The sequence below is a fragment of the Eleutherodactylus coqui genome, chromosome 7 (assembly GCF_035609145.1).
Source record: "Eleutherodactylus coqui strain aEleCoq1 chromosome 7, aEleCoq1.hap1, whole genome shotgun sequence".
NCBI classification, from domain to species: Eukaryota; Metazoa; Chordata; class Amphibia; order Anura; family Eleutherodactylidae; genus Eleutherodactylus; species Eleutherodactylus coqui.
Window position 1 is genome coordinate 82,945,991 of NC_089843.1, and position 25,594 is coordinate 82,971,584.

The following is a 25,594-nucleotide window of genomic DNA, read 5'->3' on the forward strand; positions in this document are numbered from 1 at the left end:
TACAAAATCATGTGAGCAAGTTTTCTATAGATCAGTTTGAGTGTGGAGCCACACTTCAATTTGCTTGGAGGGGAATCGAGCAATCTAAGTGATTTCAAACAAGGCCAAGTGCATGTTCATCGGTGCTAGAGTAGTCGGGGCCAGTATTTTAAAAACTGACAATCTTCTCGTACAGAGATGTCTCTATATCTATAATCAGTGTCTACTAATCCGTCCAATAAGGTTCATCTGACCGTAGCAGGTGGGTCCACATGTTTTGATCAAAGTATGAGCCAAAAACCTTGCATTTTTATGCGGTTAGTATAAACAACAGTTGTGCCATTTTATTCCGATCATAAATGTGTAGGGGTGCTGAGGCACATGTCTCTCTTACTGTATTTGTCAGTCCTGGCTTAGGTACACTTTCACATTTGATTTCTTTGTTGGAAGTGCTGATCACTTTTCAGGGTGTGTTGTGTATCCTGCGGGCAGCTGCAGCCTTCATCTCTTTACAATCAGGGGAGAAATACAAAGAAGGAAACACTTCTGTATCACTCTAGGATTATAGGCTGTACTTGACCTGTGTCTTATTATGTATCTCTATTATAAGGTCTGGGCTAAAAGGTGACACAAGGTAGCATGCACAATACTGTACAATTATGGAACTACTGCAATGCAGCTACAATTTCCTATAATAAACAAAATCGGAAAGACCTTACATTGTTCATAAAAATCCAACCGTGATGATTTTGGGGGGCTTTTTTTTCTTTTTTAATGTTTTTCTTTTGGGTATGAGTCGCCATGTAGCTCTGGTCTAAAGCTGGAGGTAGATAACACCATTGACACTATGAGCAACACAACTCATCTCCCTCTTTCTCGCTGCACAGGTCACAGGGCATTCCCACAACACTGGCCCATATTCAGTTTGTTTTTTCACTGGCTGAGGTTTCTCATGCGCATGTGACTGCCACAAAGCAAATTTCTGAACTGTTGTTCACATCCCAAACAATATGGCCGCCGCTTAATTATGCATGGAGAAGTACAATGAAAAATAGCCCGTAAATAAAAACAGATTAAAGCAAATCTTCCCAAGAGTGAGAATATGAAATCAAATACTCTTACCTTTCAACTATTTTGAAGGATTTGATAACGTCTTTAGAATGTCGCCAAAGAAAATATACCTGTAATTCACAAAGACGTACAAATGTTTCGTTTTGAAACAACACATCTTAAGATCACTATCGACAAAAGGAAATTAAAAAAACGTTAATTCTTGAAAAACTAATTGTATTTTAATATGTAGTGGCACAATAAACTCCCTATGCTAGGCTTCTAGTGTGGAAAAGTCACATTTTGGCACATGGCATCATGTGTGCCATAATACACAACTTTTTGCTACATTATTTCAGCCTCACTCCAAAAGAGAAAACGAGTGGGTGGGGCATAGCATTAGGGGTGTGGCATATTGCTGGCTATAAGATTTACCATATTTTTTTACTAGAAATTGGCACAAATATATTTGGCATCTGTCAGCTCAGGGTTGACATAGATTTCAGATTTGGAGCACAGAGAGACAGCCAAAGATGTGCTGAAAGTTAAAGAGGCTTGCATCTCTTAGTACACTTGACCCACTTCACGCCAGCACAACCTTTACTTAGACTGGTGTAAAAAAATCTGGTCTAAGTACATTTGCTCAATAATAGACAAGAGTGTGTAATGTCACAGCTGTTACTGGATTGTCAATTGTATTGAGTATATTTAATCCCACATTCATAAAGATGTATTCAAACATGCATGAACAACACACCAGCAGTGACAAAAGTTTCACTACCATTTAAATCAATGGGAGCGAGGTCTGTCATCACGCTTCCAGACCTGACCACTGATGTGGACGTCCACGTCCGCTGAACTGACAGCAAGCCAAAGGACCAGCCCATTGACTGAGATCTCAAGTAGCGGACCCTTGTTGATCAGCTATTGATGAATGATCCTGTGCATAGGTCATTAATAGTAAGTGTCTAAAATACCCTTTTATATGTTAGTCTGTAGAACAGAAAAAAAAAGTTTGTTCTGTCTTTCAAAAGTTCCTGCCATTTTTGTTTTTCTTTTTAAGTGTTTCTCAGAATGTTCATATTGAAGACATGCACTTCCTTTCAATATTGGCCTTTGATCACTACTAGAGATGAGCGAACACGTTCGGCCCCGCCCCTTTTTCGCCCGAACACCGAACTTTGCGAACACCTCGGTGTTCGGGCGAAAAAGTTCGGGGGCCGCCGTGGCAGCGCGGGGGGGTGCGGCGGGGAGCGGGGGGGAGAGGGAGAGAGAGAGGGCTCCCCCCTGTTCCCCGCTACTGCCGCCCGCGCCGCCGCGCATCTCCCCGCCCCCCGGCGGCACCCGGACACTTACGCGCGAACACTCCAGTGTTCGCTAAAGCCGGTGTCCGGGTGCGGATGTGTCCGTTACGGACACGTTCGCTCATCTCTAATCACTACAAGTTATTGTTTCCACCATGAGAAACCACGTGGTCGTGTACATATGATACCTTTTAACGGCTAACAAAAATACATGATGTTAATGCGAGCTTCCAAACCAACGCAGGGTTCTTCTTCAGGCTTCAATGAAATAGATCCAAAAAGGCATGCATATTTATACACACATACTAATGACAAGGCACAGACATGGATGTGAATGGTTGCACTTAAAGGAAAACTGCAGCAGACACTGAAACCACCCTTCAACTATCATATGTTCTATATTTACTATACAGAATAAGGATTCTGATGTTGTATACCTGATTCTGTGTAGTAAATGTCCTGTTGGGGGCCTTTATGTCGGAGAAGCAGGACAAAAACTGAAAGCCAGGATCAGATCTCATCGACACACAATTAAACAGAGAAAGACAGAATTACCTGTGGCCGAGCATTTTCCTAGTCATGGACACGACATAGAACATATGAGAGTTATGATACTGAAGGGTGGTTTCAAGTCACAAAGCCATAGAGGAGTTTGGGAATATCAAAAAAAAAAATCAAATCATGGTATTTGTATAGCGCCAACTTATTCCGCAGCGCTTTCAGGTAATTATTACTTATTACCCCCCACCAAGCTGGGTTCTCATTTTACCGACCTCGGAAGGATGGAAGGCTGAGTCAACCTTGAGCCGGCTACCTGATTCATGTGGGAATCGAACTTGCAACCTCCAGGTCGTAGGCGAGAGCTTACACTCTGCACCACACGAGGCTCTTTAATGCTCTATAAATGTATAACAACTTTTACACACTTAATAGTGGGTTAAATTGTTCATAAGGATTCATGCATGACTGGGAGGTATGAGACATCTATAGCACAGATAAGACTGCTGGCCTGGTGACCCCCCAACAGTAATTCAGTGACTATAAAACCTTCACTCCCTCATCAGTGTCTAGTTAAAAATGTTTGTGTTACTGTTGCAGTATTCCTTTAAGTGCAAACCAATCATATCCATATCTGTGGCTTGCCATAAGTATGTGAGTCTATATATATATATATATATATATATATATATATACCTCTTCGGAACTATTTCATTTAAGCCTGAAGAAGAACTCTGAGTTGATTCGGAAGCTCGCATCAACATCATGTATTTTTGTTATGGCTCATACCCACTAGCATTTTTTTAACGCTGTGATATCGCTGCATAGTTTTTATGCAAATGTCAATGGGACTTTCTAATGTTAAAATCGCATCGCACAAAAATCGCAAGTTTGTGCTTTGCGATTTTTGTGCAATGCAATTTTAACATTAGAAAGTCCCATTGACATTTTCATTTAAAAAAAAACGCAGCTATATCGCAGCGTTAAAAATTTGCTAGTGGGTAGGAACCTTAGCCATTAAAAGGTATTATATCTACAAGATTATGTGGTTTCTCTTGCTGGGAGCAATCACAAAATCCAAGATGTGATGAAGTACAACCAGACCCCAGGGGAACAAGGAGATATTTGTGCAGAGCCTTCTCTGTGTGTATAGTTTTACTATTCTATCTTATTTATGGCTACAACAGTACAGTAAAGATTTTATTAACCAGTTCACCTTCTAAACATATCGAAGTGACTCTGCTCATTCTATACAGAAAAGCTGACAAGTAAGATACAGAAGATGTACAGCTCCTCTAGTGACATTTGTGAAAACTGGAATACATAAGGATTTTTTCTATAGAGAACAAAAAATAAAAAACATCAAAAAGGAAACTTAAAAACTAACAATCCCAGTAATGCTTGACATGAAACAAAGAGCACGTGCCATTTTAGTATAAGAATAAAAAAAGGGGGAAGGAAGGGAGATGTGGTATGCATGGACGAATTCAGAAAGTAATCAAGGATGGAGGAAAAGGGGAAGCGAATAAATAAAGAAGGGAGGGCAGGTAAGAGGAAAGCAATTAAAGACCCTTATGTAGCCCTCACAGAGTACACCATAAAATAGTGACAGACATGCTGATTTCTGAGGTCTGTCACTTATGGTATAAAGTGCAGTGGATTTTTAGAACCTTCAGGTTGTTCTTGAAGAGATGAGTCTAGTTTATTCATGTGGTGCTGCTTTTCCTGTCCATCCACACCAATTGACAGCCTTTTAGCTATTGCACTGCATACTGAGAAAACAGCCAATCCTGGAAGGTGGGTGGGGCTAGTGACACCTTATAAACAATTGTCACTCATCTCTTGCTGGGAGCTGCTGGAATAGGTTGTAAGTTCTTAAAAAAAACACTGCACATAACCAAATAAGTGTCGGACTGTGGAAATCAGCATGTCTGTCATTACTTTATGTTGTCTTTAGTGAGAACAACATATAGTGCATGACAGGTTCCCTTTAAAAGAGTTTGTCCAGCTTCTAATTAATCACCTTTCCCTGCCTGGACCACCTAGACTGACAGGTCTTCCCTATACACAAACAAACCTGTCGGTCTAGCCGATCCAGGCAGTGAGAGTCTAGCAAGGTCCTCCCCCATAACTCCAAGCCCCTTACCCAGCAGATTTTCAAAGTATGTTTCTTTCCAAAATGCTACAACAATTCAGAAGAAAACATACATTCCTGCAATGTCCGTAACTTTACCGAATTCATGCCACCCATAATTTAAAGTGTTCACTTGCTGGAGGAGGGGTCTTCAAACCCTGTCACTAGCAAAAGATGCTCCGTCGGCACTGACAAGTGCCCGGCAGCCTGCCCGCAACTCCGGAGAACAGCGGCAGGGACCCAGATGGTGCCAGCTAGATGAGAATTGGGGTTTTTTTCAGCTTCCTTGGCTGCATTTCCTATATATATAGAACCTCTGTATGGTTGCTTATGGATAATTGTGTTACTGAGGGGAAATTCATATTTTTAATAGTGAGTCATTCATGAAAAGATGGAAAAATTAGATAAAATTTTGAATTTTAAAATTGCATATGTATAAAAAAAATTTTTAATATATATGTTTAGCTGATAACAAACTGATTATGGGTAGTTCAAGAAAATTCATGAGATAATGATGAGATAAGATATGTTCATGATATAAAAATGTAACGGTCTGAAAAGAGGATGACTGGATGAATGAAAGGGTCGGGGGGAAGGGTTAAAAGTGAAGAATTACATTTCTGAAATAATTTTTTATATAAACCCCTTTCCCCCCCCCCCCCCCCAGTAAGAAATCTTCCATATAAAATTCCTCAAAACATTTTTTTAAAGAATTTTTTCAGAACTTTTCAAATTTTTTCCACTGCTTCGTTCAGGCCATTTGGTACTAGACAGTTTAGTGAGAATATCCAAAACATCTCTTTTTCTTTGAGTCTGGCGAACTTCCCCTGCTCGATCTTTTCTCTAGATGTAATCTTTAAACCTTTAGGATCACAATTATGGAACTTGAAAAAATGTTTTGACACGTAGTGTTTCAAATATCCCTTTTTTACTGTTTAAGCGATGCTGGTTCAATCTCATTCTAAGGGGATTTGTAGTTCTACCAATGTAATTCAAGTGACAGGGGCACTCCTATAGATAGATGACATAAGAGGCATTACAATTAAGGTGTTTCTTGATTTGAGTGACTACTCCTGGTTTTATCTCGAGTTGTTTTGTGTTATATTATCACATTTGAAAAGTTTTTGTTTGCATGTATATGCTCCTGCTGGCATAGTGATACTCACAGAAAATATCCTCATTACTTTGAGTATCATTTCTTATATATACTATGCATTTTAAGTACTACTAGTGCTTGACAAAGTCCTCTTAGGGTCCGAAACGCGTTGCCGATCCGTACCCACTATTGCTGTACTGCACCTATTTGAATAAAATCCCCATTTGACAATCTCTGGACCTAGAGAATTCACTATCCAGGCTATGACATGCTGTAGGGGGACCTCATGGAGAAATCCCCCCCAAATCAGTAAGTGCATTTGCTTCCAATGCTTCTTATACATTATAGGTGTATGGCTTCAGATTCCACTGAGCATAAGCCGTTCTTTTTTCTGCATTCTACACTATTCAAAAATGTAGAATTACACTGGATTCTCTTTTTCCTATTATTCCAAGTATCTCTCCCTTACAGAAACGAAGCGCTGAAACTAAAGATATAGTCTTTTGTAAACTTCAGTGCCTGCTTTGCCATCATTGTCTTGCCAACGTAATTGCATTTCAAGTGCAATGTACTCAAATACAAAGGATCTGTATTACCTGTGAGCAACTTATACAGGCCTGCTACACCTTATACAGCCCAAAGTAATTCAGCTGTGTCCTTGTGGAGGCAACATATGAACCTATTTATATATTCACATCATTTTAAACAAAAATAGCATGTTATATGAGATGGGAATATTTGTTACTTAATGTAGTATTTCTATGTGGGGCATGGAAAAAATGAATACCCATATAACATGGCCCAGGGCTGAGGTAGAGATAATGAATAATGAGGAGGGGAAAGCTGATCTGCATAATTAGATTTTTCAGAAGCACTTACTGCATCTTCTGGAATTCACCGCAGAGGCTGGAACGGTGGCATCACACGTGACAAGAGACTAAGGTAAACCATAGTTGGGTTACCCTCATGGTGGGAGACGGTAGAGCGCCATGTTAAGGTCCAAACTCTACCCCGCTGTCTCCTAGGCTGGGGCTCGCTCCTCGGAAGCTGCACACTTCTGCTCCATTAATCTCTGTGGGACTGCTGGAGATAGCAAAGCACTTGTACTCGGCCATTTCCATCAGTACCATAAAGATGAATGGAGTAGTAGTGCTCACACTTGACCACTGCTCCATACTTATGGGGAGACTCAGCACCTCCTTTCTCATAAACAGTCAGACCCATACCGATTAGACATTTATTACGTATCCACAGGATAACCCCTTTATTTCCTCTCGACATTCTGTCCATTATTACTTTTCTAATTTTATCATAGCTGTATGAGTAAGTAGTAGTTTCTCCTGGTGCCATTTTGGAATACATACTTTAGGAGATTTTTGTTAAACTTTATTTTATATTGTACTTTAATGAAAATGCAGAAATAAAGCTATTTTTCCATACTACTATATTATGATAATATTATCTATCAATTTATTGGCTATTGTCCTAACATATATGTATACATTTGGCATCTTCTTATCTATATCGATAAAATGTAACGTTTTTAAATTTTAAAAAGTGTACTTTGTGTTTTTATTGATACATATTTGCATATATCAGTTGCATACTTATTTTAATGATCATTTTTGCAAACATGTAATAAGGTGTGAAAAAATGGCTCTTTGAATTCTGGGTAAATATTATGTTCTCTCTCAGCTTCCAAATGCAGAAACAGGTTGTAACCAGACTTTATTTGACAATCTACCATTTTTTCAATATAAATGTTCACTGATTGGCAAACAAGTAAAATGACAAGTAATGAAAACAATTACCTAGTTGTAAAACACTTTGGGATATGTTGACACTACATAAAGATAGGTATCTTTACATGCAAAAATATACAATGACACACAGCCGTGTTCCCTCTAAAGATGGCCATGATTACAATGAAATTAGTAGTATCAAAACTAGTTACTGGAAATAGGTAACCAAAACCAATAAACATTTTTTACTTTTGTGCTCAATCAGCTTTTTAACTAAATTCTGTGTTACAAGTTTTAGCTTGTTGGTATTTTGTGCTTTTATTTATCAGTTTGTTAAAAATGAACTGGATAGGCTACTGAATTGATGCAGAAAATTTCTACTTAAAAAGGGTTTTCCACAAAAATACTGTTGATGACCTATCCTCAGTATAGGTCATCAATAGTTGATCGTCTGGGGGGCCCCACTCGGGATACTGGCCAGTCAACTGATCAGGAACCTGCTGACAGCACTGGTATACAAACACTGGGGTTGGATTGACCAATTGATTTCAATGAGCGCTGCACCTGTAGGTACAAGTGCTGGTCTTTACACAGAGGGCAGAGTAGCAGCTTCCACTTCAACCCCAGTGTATACCGCCACTGTCAGCGGGCGCTCGATCATTTGGGGTCCCAAGCGGTGAGCTCGGCTGATTAACTGTTGATGCCCATTAGCAGCTTTAGCAAAAAGGAAAATGTTACGAACATGTATACAAAACACACCAGACAAAACCAAGAAAAAAGTTTTAAAGGGGCACTTAGGGCATTAGTACCATCAAAAGGAGCATACAACAGGCATTATTACTTTTAAGGGAGCATTATTACTTTCTAAGGGCAGAAAAGGTCATTATTTTTCTATAAGGGGCACAATAGTGGGCACTATTACTATGTAAGAACACAGATTACTGTGTGCAGCACAGAGGAAATCACTAGAGATGAGCGAACGTACTCGTCCGAGCTTGATATTCGTGCGAATATTAGGGTGTTCGGGATGCTCGTTACTCGTAACGAGCACCACGCGATGTTCGAGTTACTTTCACTTTCATCTCTGAGACGTTAGCGCTCTTTTCTGGCCAATTGAAAGACAGGGAAGGCATTACAACTTCCCCCTGCGACGTTCAAGCCCTATACCACCCCCCTGCAGTGAGTGGCTGGCGAGATCAGGTGTCACCCGAGTATAAAAATCGGCCCCACCCGCGGCTCGCCACAGATGCGTTCTGACATAGAGGAGGGAAAGTGCTATCTTGTTGGAGCTGCTATAGGGAGAGTGTTAGGAGTATTTTAGGCTTAAAGAACCCCAACGGTCCTTCTTAGGGCCACATCTAACCGTGTGCAGTAGTGTGGAGGCTGCTTTTTGCAGTGTTGCACTTTTTTTTTTTTTGGTATATCGGCCGTGCAGAGCATTGCGCCCTGCAGTAATACTCCAGGGCCAGAAGCGCTTAGGCAGGGACAGAAGACATATATTGTGAGGCAGGGACAGAAGACATATTGATTGAATATAGGCAGTGGGCCTTTGCAAAAAAAATTGGGGAAAAAAATCTATTTGGCCTGCCTGTGACTGTCCTCAGTGTTCTGGGTCTGTGCTGGGTGTAGTAGTTCTCCAAATTCATACGCAGCCAGCTAAGTGTTACAGCAGGCTTGCGCAAAATTATTTCCTGGCTCTGTCTGGGCTGTGAAATCACTGCTGTATTGCAGTCCACAGTGCAACACTCTGCAGTTCTTTGACATACTCCAGGGCCAGAAGCGCCTAGGCAGAGACAGAAGACATATTGATTGAATATAGGCAGTGGGCCTTTGCAAAAAATTTGGGGAAAAAAATCTATTTGGGCTGCCTGTGATTGTCCTCAGTGTTCTGGGCCTCTGCTGGGTGTAGTAGTTCTCCAAATTCATACGCAGCCAGCTAAGTGTTACAGCAGGCTTGCGCAAAATTATTTCCTGGCGTTCCGTAAGCGAAGTCAGCCTCCAACCACAGGCCAATAAGCGGCACATTTAATTACAGCGTTCTGTTTCTGCATTACTGGTAATACAGCATGCTAAGGGGTAGGGGTAGGCCTAGAGGACGTGGGCGCGGCCGAGGACGCGGAGGCCCAAGTCAGGGTGTGGGCACAGGCCGAGCTCCTGATCCAGGTGTATCGCAGCCGACTGCTGCGGGATTAGGGAGAGGCACGTTTCTGGCGTCCCCACATTCATCGCACAAATAATGGGTCCACGCGGTAGACCTTTATTAGAAAATGAGCAGTGTGAGCAGGTCCTGTCGTGGATGGCAGAAAGTGCTTCCAGCAATCTATCGTCCACCCACAGTTCTGCGCCGTCCACTGCTGCAACTCAGAATCCTCTGGCTGCTGCTCCTCCTTCCTCCCAGCCTCCTCACTCCATTACAATGAGACATTCTGAGTAGTGGGCAGACTCCCAGGAACTGTTCTCGGGCCCCTGCTCAGATTGGGCAGCAGTGGTTCCTCTCCCACCAGAGGAGTTTATCGTGACTGATGCCCAACCATTGGAAAGTTCCCGGGGTCCGGGGGATGAGGCTGGGGACTTCCGGCAACTGTCTCAAGACCTTTCAGTGGGTGAGGAGGACGATGACGTTGAGACACAGTTGTCGATCAGTGAGGTAGTAGTAAGGGCAGTAAGTCCGAGGGAGGAGCGCACAGAGGATTCAGAGGAAGAGCAGCAGGACAATGAGGTGACTGACCCCACCTGGCTTGCTACGCCTACTGACGACAGGTCTTCAGAGGGGGAGGCAAGGGCAGCAGCAGGGTAGGTTGCAAGAGGCAGTGCGGTGGCCAGGGGTAGAGGCAGGGCCAGACCGAATAATCCACCAACTGTTTCCCAAAGCACCCCCTCACGCCATGCCACCCTGCAGAGGCCGAGGTGCTCAAAGGTCTGGCAGTTTTTCACTGAGAGTGCAGACGACCGACGAACAGTGGTGTGCAACCTTTGTCGCACCAAGATCAGCCGGGGAGCCACCACCACCAGCCTCACCACCACCAGCATGCGCAGACATATGATGGCCAAGCACCCCACAAGGTGGGACGAAGGCCATTCACCGCCTCCGGTTTGCACCGCTGCCTCTCCCCCTGTGCCCCAACCTGCCACTGAGATCCAACCCCCTTCTGAGGACACAGGCACTACCGTCTCCTGGCCTGCACCCACACCCTCACCTCCGCTGTCCTCGGCCCCATCCAGCAATGTCTGTCAGCGCAGCGTCCAGCCGTCGCTAGCACAAGTGTTTGAGCGCAAGCGCAAGTACGCCGCCACGCACCCGCACGCTCAAGCGTTAAACGTGCACATAGCCAAATTTATCAGCCTGGAGATGCTGCCGTATAGGGTTGTGGAAATGGAGTCCTTCAAAAGTATGATGGCGGCGGCGGCCCCGCGCTACTCAGTTCCCAGTCGCCACTACTTTTCCCGATGTGCCGTCCCAGCCCTGCACGACCACGTCTCCCGCAACATTGTACGCGCCCTCACCAACGCGGTTACTGCCAAGGTCCACTTAACAACGGACACGTGGACAAGCACAGGCGGGCAGGGCCACTATATCTCCCTGACGGCACATTGGGTGAATTTAGTGGAGGCTGGGATAGAGTCAGAGCCTGGGACCGCTCACGTCCTACCCACCCCCAGAATTGCGGGCCCCAGCTCGGTGCTGGTATCTGCGGCGGTGTATGCTTCCTCCACTAAAGCACCCTTCTCCTCCTCCTCCAACGCAACCTCTGTCTCGCAATCAAGATGTGTCAGCAGCAGCAGCACGTCGCCAGCAGTCGGTGTCGCGCGGCGTGGCAGCACAGTGGTGGGCAAGCGTCAGCAGGCCGTGCTGAAACTACTCAGCTTAGGAGATAAGAGGCACACGGCCCACGAACTGCTGCAGGGTCTGACAGAGCAGACCGACCGCTGGCTTGCGCCACTGAGCCTCCAACCGGGCATGGTCGTGTGTGACAACGGCCGTAACCTGGTGGCGGCTCTGCAGCTCAGCAGCCTCACGCACGTGCCATGCCTGGCCCACGTCTTTAATTTGGTGGTTCAGCGCTTTCTGATAAGCTACCTACGCTTGTCAGACCTGCTCGGAAAGGTGCGCCGGCTCTGCGCACATTTCCGCAAGTCCCGCACGGACGCTGCCACCCTGCGCACCCTGCAACATCAGTTTCATCTGCCAGTGCACCGACTGCTGTGCGACGTGCCCACACGGTGGAACTCTACGCTCCACATGTTGGCCAGGCTCTATGAGCAGCGTAGAGCTATAGTGGAATACCAACTCCAACATGGGCGGCGCAGTGGGAGTCAGCCTCCTCAATTCTTTACAGAAGAGTGGGCCTGGTTGGCAGACATCTGCCAGGTCCTTGGAAAGTTTGAGGAGTCTACCCAGGTGGTGAGCGGCGATGCTGCAATCATTAGCGTCAGCATTCCTCTGCTATGCCTCTTCAGAAGTTCCCTGCAAAGCATAAAGGCAGACGCTTTGTGCTCGGAAACAGGGCCGGGGGGAGACAGTATGTCTCTGGATAGTCAGAGCACCCTCCTGTCTATATCTCAGCGCGGTGAGGAGGAGGAGGAAGATGAGGAGGAGGGGGAAGAGACAGCTTGGCCCACTGCTGAGGGTACACATGCTGCTTGCCTGTCATCCTTTCAGCGTGTATGGCCTGAGGACGAGGAGGAGGATCCTGAAAGTGATCTTCCTAGTGAGGACAGCCATGTGTTGCGTACAGGTACCCTGGCACACATGGCTGACTTCATGTTAGGATGCCTTTCTCGTGACCCTCGCGTTACACGCATTCTGGCCACTACGGATTACTGGGTGTACACACTGCTTGACCCACGGTATAAGGAGAACCTTTGCACTCTCATCCCCGAAGAGGAAAGGGGTTCGAGAGTGATGCTATACCACAGGACCCTGGCGGACAAACTGATGGTAAAACTCCCATCCGACAGCGCTAGTGGCCGAAGGCGCAGTTCTGAGGGCCAGGTAGCAGGGGAGGCGCGGAGATCAGGCAGCATGTACAGCACAGGCAGGGGAACACTCTCTAAGGCCCTTGACAGCTTTATGGCTCCCCAGCAAGACTGTGTCACCGCTCCCCAGTCAAGGCTGAGTCGGCGGGAGCACTGTAAAAGGATGGTGAGGGAGTACGTAGCCGATCGCACGACCGTCCTCCGTGACGCCTCTGCCCCCTACAACTACTGGGTGTGGAAGCTGGACACGTGGCCTGAACTCGCGCTGTATGCCCTGGAGGTGCTTGCTTGTCCTGCGGCTAGCGTCTTGTCAGAGAGTGTGTTTAGTGCGGCTGGGGGAATCATCACAGATAAGCGTACTGTCAACCGACAGTGCCGACAGGCTTACACTCATCAAGATGAACAAAGCCTGGATTTCCCCAGACTTCTCTTCTCCACCAGCGGACAGCAGCGATACCTAAGCAATACGTAGGCTGCACCCGCGGATGGAAGCATCGTTCTCTATCCCCATCAAAACGGGGATCTTTTTGCTTCATCAATCTGTGTATAATATTCCTCCTCCTCCTGCTCCTCCTCCTGCTCCTCCTCCTGAAACCTCACATAATCACGCTGAACGGGCAATTTTTCTTAGGCCCACAAGGCTCAGTCATATAATCTTAGGCCCACAAGGCTCAGTCATATAATTTTTCTAAACAATTTTTATACGTTTCAATGCTCATTAAAGCGTTGAAACTTTCACCTCAACCAATTTTTATTTTTACTGGGCTGCCTCCAGGCCTAGTTACCAATTAAGCCACATTAACCAAAGCGATTAATGGGTTTCACCTGCCCTCTTGGTTGGGCATGGGCAATTTTTCTCAGGTACATTAGTACTGTTGGTACACCAATTTTTGGGGGCCCTCGCCTACAGTGTAATCCAATTAATTTTTAGCCCACCTGCATTACAGCTGACGTTACATCAGCTGTGTTGGGCACTGCAATGGGATATATTTATGTACCGCCGGTGGGTTCCAGGGAGCCACCCATGCTGTGGGTCCACAGGGAGTTGTAACTGCATGTGTCCACTTCTAAAGAACCCCAGTCTGACTGGGGCATGCAGTGTGGGCCGAAGCCCACCTGCATTAAGCACGACATTACCTCAGCTGTGATGGGCAATGCAATGGGATATATTTATGTATCGCCGGTGGCTTCCTGGCACCCACCCATGCTGTCGGTCCACAGGGACTTCACAATAGGGAGTTGTACCTGCCTGTGTCTATGAATTAAAAACCCTGGTCCGGTTGGGGCATGCAGTGTGGGCCGAAGCCCACCTGCATTTAATCTGACGTTAGCTCTGCTGTCCAGGGCACTGCAATGGGATACATTTATGTACAGCCGGTGAGTTCCAGGGAGCCACCCATGCTGTGGGTGCACACGGAATTCCCATTGCGGAGTTGTACCTGCCTGTGACTATTTATAAAAAAACGCGGTCTGACTGGGGCATGCAGACACCTTGACAGAATGAATAGTGTGTAGCACATAGGTTCCCCATTGCTATGCCCACGTGTGCAGCTCCAGATGGAGGTGGCACAGGATTGGATTTCTCATTGCTTATGTACAGCATTGTGGACTATCGCCCTGCCCCTTTTAAAGAGGGTCGCTGCCTAGCCGTGCCAACCCTCTGCAGTGTGTGCCTGCGGTTCCTCTGGCAGACGCACTTATAAATAGACATGAGGGTGGCGTGGCATGAGGGCAGCTGAAGGCTGGGCAGGGACAGTTTGGTGTGCGCTGTGGACACTGGGTAGTGGGGGGGGGGGGGTTGGGCAGCATGTAACCCAGGAGAAGTGGCAGCGGAGTGTCATGCAGGTAGTGATTGTGCTTTGTTGGAGGTAGTGTGGTGCTTAGCTAAGGTATGCCATGCTAATGAGGGCTTTTCAGAAGTAAAAGTTGTTGGGGGGGGGCACTCTTGCCGCTATTGTGGCTTAATAGTTGGACCTGGGAACTTGAGATGCAGCCCAACATGTAGCCCCTCGCCTGCCCTATCTGTTGCTGTGTCGTTCCCATCACTTTCTTGAATTGCCCAGATTTTCACAAATGGAAACCTTAGCGAGCATCGGCGATATACAAAAATGCTCGGGTCGCCCATTGACTTCAATGGGGTTCGTTATTCGAAACGAACCCTCGAGCATCGCGAAAAGTTCGTCTCGAGTAACGAGCACCCGAGCATTTTGATGCTCGCTCATCTTTAGAAATCACTATTACTATTTGGGCTACAAAAGACTGCACTTGTGTATTACCATCTGTTGTGCAACATGTGGCTCTACCTGTTTGGCATTATTATTTTAAGAGGTACTATTGTTTTCAGGGGTTTTGTCTGTGTGGCACTATTTCGGGGATAATTATAGTTATGACACGTTTTTCTGAAGTACAGTATTGTGGGTACGTTGGGACACATACAGTAATAGGAGCAAATATGGCAATTACAGGTTTAGATTTCAGCACAGCAGCAGGATGAAGAATGTGTAAGTCAGGAAAATGTTGATGGGTTGCGAAAGAAGTGAAGAGCCAAAGATGTCTGTGTTGCAAACTTTGCAGAGACAAGTCATGGCTGGAAGAAGTCACCATGGTGGTCTGGTTCAGATGAAAAAGACTGGTAAAAATGAACAACTCCAGTTGGAGAGGAGATCATTTGTCAGTCAATGGATTATACTGTACTGTATTCAATTATATGGTCTGCACAATACCTGTGTAGAACTGATATTTGCCACACTATGGTCACTGTATTGTGGTAATAGTGATCTTTGTTTAACCACTATGATTAGTATGTGTCACTGCAGTTGTAAACATGCATTATGTGGGTTGGGGGCTACTCTGGATGTTTTACCCCACTGTGCTGAACTCCTAGCTATGCATCCAGATAAAAGGGTATATATTGTATATTCACAGAGGTACACTATGCATTTGTATTGGACCCCTTAAGATATGGGGCTCAGTCCAGGTTGTCCCATCCCCTTTACTATTGGGTGGCTACAACCTATGCAGGATTCCCTTCTCCAGAGAAACAGCATTGTTGGCAAACCAATGGGATGAAGAATTGTCCCAAGGGCCACAGAGGAGCAAACAAACAATAACCTCCTTTGTCCTGAGTCATATGATGAGCATCCCATTATGCTTTTGGGTTCTAACTCTTACTTTGCCCCTTCTCTTCTACAGAATTACTGATTAGATATAAATAGAAATGACTCTCAGTTACCAGGTTTTAACATGTGGGTCTATAAAAAAAAATTTAATTGTCAATCGTTTTGCTATGACCAAAAAACTTTTTTTCGATTTTTATTATACATTGGATTGTTAATTTACGGACATGATTTAATTAAGAGCAAGGAATACACAGTTAATACTGTCTTATGGCTTACCTGGAAAACTGTGTGAATGATGTGGGTGACTGGGTATATTCCTTCAATTAGTGACTTGCATTTTGCATATCCAATAAAGTAGCCTAACTTCAGAGCGTGCATAATTATTGTGGTTCCTGCAAAGAGACCGATGCCACCTATGAACAGAATTCAAAGACAGACAGTTTTAATGTATTGCAATGCCATGAAAAGTGTTAGTAAAAGAAAAAAAGATTGAAATACAAACAAAACTATGCGGCTTTGACCATCATATACCGGAATAGAGTGATATTTACAGATCTACAGGGTTTAAAGTAGTTCTCCGGTTACTGGACAACATTCCATCAATAGCGCTGCCTATAGTAAAATAAACTGAGCAGTACTTATCCGTATGCCACTGGCAGGTTCCAGCGCTGCAGCCAATCAGAGGCTGTATTTTCATGTTCCCAAACTCCTGGCATTATGGCACTCAGAATATGTGCGCCAATGCCAGGGGAACTAGCTGCGACCCTGCAGCCTTTGACTGTTGTGAAAGCTGATGTCACTGAAAGTCCGGTGAGCGCTGCAGCCAAATGCTGGACCACAGCTGGGCTTCAGTGTTGGATCCCGGTGATGGGATAAGTACTGCCCTGTTTTTACTGCAAGCAGCCCTACTGAAGGGATGTTGTCCAGTAACCTACTATCCCATAATCACTACTTTATTTCATCCTTGCAGATGCAGGGCACTCAACTGACACTATGAGGGGCACTGGGCTTTTTTGGCCCTTTTTTTAATTGGGGCACTATCAGAGTTTTTTGGGGAGTCCTATAAAAGCACTTTATGGGGATCCTTCAACTAGAAGGTACTATTAATGGAGTCTCTTGATGGTGTTGTAAATAAAATGATTTTAGCTATTGTTATGGGAGGCGCGGCTTCTACTTATAGGTTGGATTTATCAAGTCTCCCTTAAAAATATTGTTATAAGTAGATAATTTTGTTCTGTCCTCCAGAAACATTTACACAACCAGATGCAGCAAAGTTTAACATGACATTAACCCCTTAGTGACGAAGCCTGTTTGCGCCTTAGTGACAGAGCCAAATTTTGGAAATCTGACATGCGTCGTTCAACATAGCATAACTCCATAAAAGCTTTACATATCCAAGTGATTCTGACATTGTTTTTTCGCCACATGTTGTACTTCATTTAGGTTGTAAAAAGAGGCCGATATAATTTGTGTATATTTATTAAAAGTACCAATATTAGAAAAATTTTGAAAAAATTGTCATTTTTTCACATTTTCAACTGTAATATCTCAAATATGTCCAAACATACTGTACAAATTTTTGATAATATATATATTTCCATCTGTTTACTTTATTGTGAATGCACACTTGAAAAACTTTTGTGTTTTTTTTAACCATTTAGAGGACGTACAAATTTAACATTACTTTTCAGCATTTTGAGGAACACTTTGTTTTCCTGCACCAAGCCAAGCTTGCAAAGGCTCATGAGTGCCAGAATAATAGATCCCCCCCCCAAATGACCCCATTTTAAAAACTACACCCCTTAATGTATTCACTGAGGGGGGTCATGAGTATTTTGACCCCACCAGTTTTTTTCAGGAATTAATTCAATTTAGAGGAGAAAAAATAAAATTTCATATTTTTGCAAATATGTCATTTTAAAGACATATTTTTCTCCTATAGTGCCCATGAAAATGAGGATTTACACCCTAAAATGGATACCCCTGTTTCTCCCGTGTTCAGAAACATACCCATTGTGGCCCTAATCTTATGTCTGGATGAACAACGGGGCCCAAAATGAAAGGAGTAGTCGGTTTACAGAACATAAATTTTCCTTGAAGGCATTTTAGGCCCCATAGCACATTTGTAGAGCTCTTGAGCGGCTAAAACCAAAGAGGAACCCCACAAGTGACCCCATTTTGAAAACTAGACCCCTTAACGAATTTATCTAGGGGTGTACTGCCCATTTTGACCCCAAAGTTTTTGAATGAATTCAAGCAAAGCAAAAGGAAAAAAATGCGATTTTCGTTTTTTGGGCAATTCTGTCATTTTAAAAACTGCTTTTTTTGTACAGCACACACATGAATGAAGACTTGCACCCCAAAATGGATACCCCTGTTTATCCCGTGTTCAGAGACAAACCCATTGTGGCCCTAATCTTATGTGTGGGTGCACAACGGGGCCCAAAATGAAAGGAGTAGTCGTTGGCTTTCAGAACAGAAATTTAGCATGAAGGTGATTTAGGCCCCTTTGCCCACTTGTAGAGCCCTTGAGTGGCCAAAACAACAGAGAACCCCCACAAATGACCCCATTTTGAAAACTAGACCCCTTAACGAATTCATCTAGGGGTGTACTATGTATTTTTACCCTACAACTTTTGAATAAATCTAAGCAAAGCAGTAGGAAAAAAATTACAATTTTCATTTTTTGGCAGTTGTATCAATTTAAAAACAGTTTTTTTTGTACAGCACACATAGAAATGAAGACTTTCACCCCAAAATGGATACCCCTGTTTGCCCGTGTTCAAAACCATACCCTTTGTGGCCCTAATCTACTTAAAGGACACATGGCTAGGCCTATAATGGAAGGAGCACCCATTGGATTTCAGGGTACAACGGAATAAATTCCAGGCCTCATTGCCCACTTGTAGAGCCATTGAGCATCCAAAACGATAAAGAACCCCCACAAGTGACCCCATTTTAAAAACTTAATGAATTCATCTAGGGGTGTATTGCGTATTTTGACCCCACAGTATTTGAATAAATCTAAGCAAAGCAGAAGGAAAAAATTACGATTTTCATTTTTTTGGCAATTTTGGCAATTTAAAAACTGTTTTTTTTGTACAGTGTACATAGGAATGAAGACCTTCACCCCAAAATGGATACCCCCGTTTGTCTCGTGTTCAAAAACATACCCCTTGTGGCCCTAATCTACTTAAAGGACACATGGAAAGGCCTGTAATGCAGGGAACACCCGTTGGATTGCAGGGCACAACTGAATACATTCCAGGCCCCATTGCTCACTTGTACGGAATAAAAATTGACACCTTAAAAAAATCCCCCACACACACACTCCGCGCCCTTTTCGGCGTTCCCCAAATCTTAGATAAAAGTAATAATGTGAACTGTGTAGTATTTCCGAAGACAGGGGTAATTACGGAGGCTGGTTGGGATGGGTACATTGGGCAATAAAACCGGTATCCCCCCTCCTCTCATGCTTTTTGGGGGTATTTAGTGACCTCAGTAGCGGGTATGGGGTGTAAAAAGTGGCGCACTGTGAGTCTCCATAAGCTTGCTGAGGTGCGGCGGTCTCGCACAGAAGACGCTCAACAAGCTGCTCCTTGAACTGCATGAAGGCGAAAGTTCCCGGGGCTTCTTGTAAATTGCGTATTACAGGTAGCGGTCTGAATAACGCCGGGCTCACGCAGCCGTAGGTGGAATACACTTGCGGAGCCCAGCCGTGACCCTGCGTACGGCCGCGTAATGTACTGCGCATAACTGCCTACTCACACAGGCGGTCATGCGCAGTACTTTTTTTTTTGTTTGTATTTCCCGCACCGTCGCTTAGCGATGACGCGGGTACCCGCAGCCCGTATACAAGGTAGTTGCGTATGGGCTGCGGGTATATCCGCGACCATGGAGCACAATGGGCTCTATGCTGCGGATAGCTGCGGTAAAATAGAACCTGCTGCGTTCTCTTTTCTGCAAGTGGATTACGCAATTCCGACCCGCTAATGTGAGCAGAATTGTGTAATCCAATGTGATTGATCTGCGTAATACCGCGGATCAGACGCATGTGCAATCCGTAATTCCTATCCGGTCATGTGAGACCGGCCAAAGGTAGATCGCTACCTTTTTTTCACGTGACCGGGTACCACTCAACAAGGCCACCCGTGACTGCTCCAGGCTCTCGGCGATCTTTGGTCGCTGGGAGTAAGGAGATTTTACATTTCCTGTGCTCCCCGACTCCTGCGCATGTGTCTGGTGTTTTGTCGGCGGTCGCATGTGCAGAATCCAGGAAAGTTCACGGAGGAAGATCGTGTCGGGGTGCAAATACGGAGGCCTCCGGTAAAAAGTTTCATCTACTCTCACCAATCGCATCGGTGAGGGGAGATGAACCTTCACCTTTTTTTTACTTTTACGTGATCGCCATTATCCATTGGATAACGGCGAACACGTGATTAGGAACCGCTCACCGCGGCCCCCCGTGAAATCTCCAGGCTCTCGGCTAAATTTTGTAGCCAGGAGCAGGGAGATTTTAATTATCCTGTCAATCCACAGCTTTTGCGCTGCGCCTGCCATTGTGGCGACGGGCGCGTGCGCAGAAGCTGGGGTAAGGTCCGCGGATAAATCCGCGGGCCTTAGGTACGTCATTTCATCCTCCCTCACGAATATGATCCGTGGGGGGAGATGAAACGTAAGCTTTTTTAACTTTTTTTTTACTTTTTTAAACTTTTTTTTTTTTACTTTACATGATCACTGTTATCCATTGGATAACAGTGATCATGTCTCCGGTGAAATCTCTCTGCTCCTGGCTACACATGGCAGCCAGTAGCAGAGGGATTTTAAATTTCCCGGGGTTCGAGCCCCTCTGTGCACGCACCCGATGATTGACATTGGGTGCGCATGCGTAGACGGGGACTTTGGGTCCTGGGACATCGGGGAGGACTTAGGTGAGTATTTTCACCTCCCCTCATGGATCCGATCCATGAGGGGAGGTGAAACTGCCACTTTTTTTTCTTAACTTTTGGACCTTTTTCATGATCGCCGCTATCCAGCGGTCCCCGGTAACACCTCCTGAAGGTATGCGGGAGCCAGGAGATTTTAAATTTGCTGGGGGCTCCCGGGCTATTGCGCATGCGCGTGATGTCATCGTCTGGCGCGCATGCGCAGAAGGCCAGCGGTGGGCCCGGGAGGACCAGATCTCCGGGGGACACCGCGGATAAGCCAGGTGAGTATTTTTAGCTGCCCTGATGGACCGGATCCATCAGGGCAGCTGAATATCTAACTTTTTAAGCACTTTTATTTACTTTATTGCAATCGGCGCTATCCATTTGATAGCGTTGATCGCAATGCCGGGGGTGACTGCCCGCATCCTGGGATGACAGCTCCATGCTGTCGGCTACCTGCGGGCACCGACAGCACGGAGCTGTCACGTCCTCAGGCAAGTGGGCATTAATCCAAAGAGGACGCATAAAACTACGTCCTCTAGGATTAAAGCCCACTTACTGAGGACATAGTTTCCCGATGGGGCCGTCACTAAGGGGTTAAATGCATTGTGACAACTTTCAGTGCCACCCCTTACATTACTTTACAAAGGCTTTTGTTGCATTTAAAAAAATGTTTTTTAAGTGGCTTTAAGAGTACGTGCACCCTCACTTTGGAGCAGTACTGCTCCGTCGGCTATTTTCAGCAGCTGAAGACAGCCCCATATAGCGTTATATCTTCAGCTGTCGGAAGGAGCCAAAAATGGCCAATGGAGCAAGAGAGGTCTGAAGTGAAAGTGTACGTTACTCCTTAGGCTAACATCACATGGGCGAACACAATATCACGCTCACAAACATGTATTTTCCCTATGGATGTAAAACATTTATGTTTCAAAACCGCCTCGCATCACTTCAGGGTAGTCGTGATCAACCACCGCAGATGGAAGACCTTGCGATGGATGCATTGGGTACACCTAGAATGTGGTGCAATGCTGGCACCGGCCCCATTGAAAACCATGCGAGATGCAATGCGAGAACATGCAGAAAGATAGGACATGCCGCGACTTGTTTACCGTATTGCATTACGATGCAATGCCGGAAAAAAATCGCTGATGTGTACGACCCCTTTCAAAAGAATGGGGTTCATATTTGTGCAAGATTTGTTCACCTCGCAAAACACAAATCACGCACAATTTTTTTGCCCGTGTGAAGCTGGCCTTACGTTAAGATAACTTATCAGTCAATTAAAACTCTGCTACACCTGTATGTGTGAATAATGCTAGCAGCTCAGCCATTACAGGTGTTGTACTTTAGGACTAGTGCTCCTATAACAAAAGGTCAAGGAGGTTACAAAGTAAATGATGCATGTTGTAATCCAGTTACCATGGATTTATAAACAGAAAATTAGAGTTTACATTGGCTTTGTATGGTACAATATACTCAGATATGTTCTGTATGTCATGGAATATAAAGTGTTAAGTTTCAGAATGCAATAAGTGTTTGTTTCTTATCTTGTATTGGACTATTGGCCCTTAAATAGAAGACTAAAACCCTTTACTAGGATTTTAATATAGGTAGTCAACAAAAAATTAAATGAGATTAAGCTGTGTTAATGTAGCAGACACAAACAACGGCATGTACGCTGCATATTGGCAAAATCTTCTGAAAAGGTGATACCCACTATGATAGCACAAATTGGTATCTCTGCCCAGCTCTAAAGCTCACCCGGGTTTGATCATTCTTATACTGCTCAGAACAATAGTGATCTGGAGTAATCTAGTGAAGAAATGTAATAAAAAGCCTGGCTGACAGACATCACTAGGATGGACTGAAGTACTTCAAATATTTACTATTGTTCTGGGACAAGATAAGAAACAAAAGGGGGAAATGTCATGGAATATAAAGTGTTAAGTTTCAGAATGCAATAAGTGTATGTTTCTTATCTTGTACTGGACTATTGGCCCTTAAATAGAAGACTAAAACCTATACTTTGTAGTGCCGGTAACTAGGATTTTAAGATTTGTAGTCAACAGAAAAGTTAAATAAGATGTCAATAAGCCATATGATCAACTAACCTATGTAAGGGCTCCCACCCACTGGCGATATTTTCTCCACTGCGATGCGATTCTAAAGTTAAAGTCTCGCATCGCAGTGCGAGAAAAAAAATCGGCATGAAGCCGGGGATATCGGCATCACGCTGACATATCACCAGTCTTTTCAATGGGGCCAGCGGCAGCAGCGCTAGCCCCATTTAAAAGAGATGGAGAATGCCGGGGACTTCTGCCACAGCTGTAACAGCTGTGACAGCTGTGAGAGGAGTTTCCTTCATCCCCGGGGGGATGAAGGAATCCTCTGCCACAGCTGTCACAGCTGTGGCAGAAGTCCCCGGCATTCTAGCCCATTGCTTTCAATGGGATCGGCACTGCTGCCGATCCCATTGAAAGCACTGCTTTCTGCCAAGCCCCGCGGAATGATTATCGGGGAAGGGCTTGAAATATAAGCCCTTCCCCGATAATCATCAATGGGTGTGTAAAAAAATTAAAAAAGGTATTACTCACCTCTCCTGCGCTCAGCCGCGTCCTCCTGCTGGCTCCCCGGCACTGCTATTAAGCTCTTTCAGCAGTCGGGGATTTAAAAATCCCCGCCTCCTGAAAGGGCTGTGCAGATTGGCTGAGGGCTCAGTCAATAGCAGCTACTGCTTAGCTATTGGCTGAGCGCTCAGCCAATCACACATAGCCCTTAGCTATTCATTCATGAATAGCTATATCTTGTTAAATTATAGCTGTAGAATGACCAAGTTTGTCATCATTTCACGCAGCTTACTGGGAAGTTGCCTTGTGTGGCGCAGAGTGTTAAGGCAGCAGCATGCAGTCCTAAGCTCTCACTCATGACCTGAAGGTTGCAGGTTCATCCCCACTTGGTTCAGGTAGCTGGCTCCAGGTTGATCCTTCCAAGGTCAGTAAAATGAGTACCCAACTTGCTAGTGGCTAAAAGATGACTGAGGAAGGCAATGGCGAAAATGTCACAATATGATGTCACCCTAGGAGTTGGTCACAACTCAGTGCTTGCACCAGGGGGCTTTACCTTTTTTTATGTGTGGTTTTACAAAGGATTGTAGGTTAACCAACTGTGTTGTAGTGTATTAAAAAATCCATTCCCGTAGAGTTGATTATCATATTCAAACACAATTATATGCAGGTGTAACAATTACCTAATGTATTACTGATCAGTTTTCACTTGACCCTGAAAAGTTTAACAAAAACCACCACCATAATATAACCACAACAGTAAATGTTATTTTCAGATACTAAATTGGAGAAAGTGAGAAGGCATGTGCAGTATTTATTTTGCACAATTAGCAATGGTCACATGTGGCCAGACCACCACCTAAAGGTAAATTTACACACAACGATGATTGCTCAAAATTAGTTCAATAGCCATATTTTGAGCGATAATCATTGTGTGTACATGTGTGCCCATCATGCATTCACCATGCACTTTTCGTCCATCACTGAGTTCAGCTCAGGATAAAATCCATAGTCAGACCACACAGTGAGTTCTCCAAGGGCAGTGCTGATAAGAGCTGATAAGATTCTTTCAGCTGCTGTCCTGCTGGAGAACAATAGTGATGTATTTAGAGAACAGACCACCCACTGTTCTCTAAATAGATGCAAATGAAGTTACTTAGTCGCTAATGGGCTGATTAACCCATTAGTAGCTAATGCAAAATGATCGCTCAAAACTGTCAGTTTCTGACGAATTTTGAGCGATCATCTGTGTGTGTAAATGGACCTTAAGTTTCCTTTCTTGAGTTCAGTGCATTATAAGTCTATCAGGTTCGGTCCCTGCGGCCAGGTGTTTACAGTAGTAAATCAACTTCTTTGTTAGGATAACAACTTTCATGGCATACTGTCAGAAGATATGCCAGAAAAGTCTGGCACCCCCCCCCCCCCCCCCCCGACTCTTTTTAGTCAAAAATACTGACCTGCTGATGAACGTAGTACCGATAGGCTTTAATGGGTAAACATAAATGAGTTTGCCAAGTATAGACCCCCAAATGGAGTATGTTCTTAATATGGGTTGTTCAGGACTTTGAGCATTTTTTCTATTGATGACCAATCCTTAGGCACATAGGATAGGTCATCAATAAATGATCAGAGGTGGTCCACCACAGAGGATCCATGATGATCAGCCGATTTCCTGCACCGCTGGCTATCTGGTCATTGCTGGCAGCAGATGGGCTCTGCAATGTTGACAGTGTTCGGTTTGGGACTGCAGTTACAGCTTTCATTGAATATAATGGGAATTGTGCCTGCAATACAAACACAGGCCACTGCACTACAGACAGCATGCTCTACCTTCTGTGCTGTCCATGCTGATAGCAGCTCTAGGAATCAGTTGACCGGGCAGGATTCCGACTGAAGGGCCCCCAACAATCAGTCCAAGACAACTCCTTTAACCTTAGTGCTTCCTTGTGTTTACTGTGCAATATAGAGTACAAAGAAATATGCCACAATGGAAACATTTATTCTGTTATATGATCTGATGTACAGTAAACAATACCGGAAAGTATTGAACACAATGGGTTAGGAAATGTGATATAGAGCCTGCATAGTGTTTTGACCCAGTAGGATATAAAGCACTCAGATAACTTTACCAAACCATCTGAACCTTGGGAAACTTATGTTGAGTCTGGCCAGTTGGGAAAGAGTGTGATAGACCAAAAGCTGA

The 25,594-nt window shown here is 44.6% G+C and overlaps 1 protein-coding gene across 1 annotated transcript in view; it reads right to left on the minus strand.

The window, feature by feature from the left end:
- Positions 1–25,594, minus strand: part of LOC136573519 (proton channel OTOP1-like) — a 40,196-nt gene that overhangs the window by 11,218 nt on the left and 3,384 nt on the right. Inside the window, exons 2-3 of the mRNA XM_066574797.1 lie at positions 16,176–16,312; positions 1,102–1,160 (exon numbers count right to left, since the gene is read on the minus strand). Coding sequence (XP_066430894.1) covers positions 1,102–1,160; positions 16,176–16,312 — 196 coding nt within the window. The remainder of the gene's footprint in view (positions 1–1,101; positions 1,161–16,175; positions 16,313–25,594) is intronic.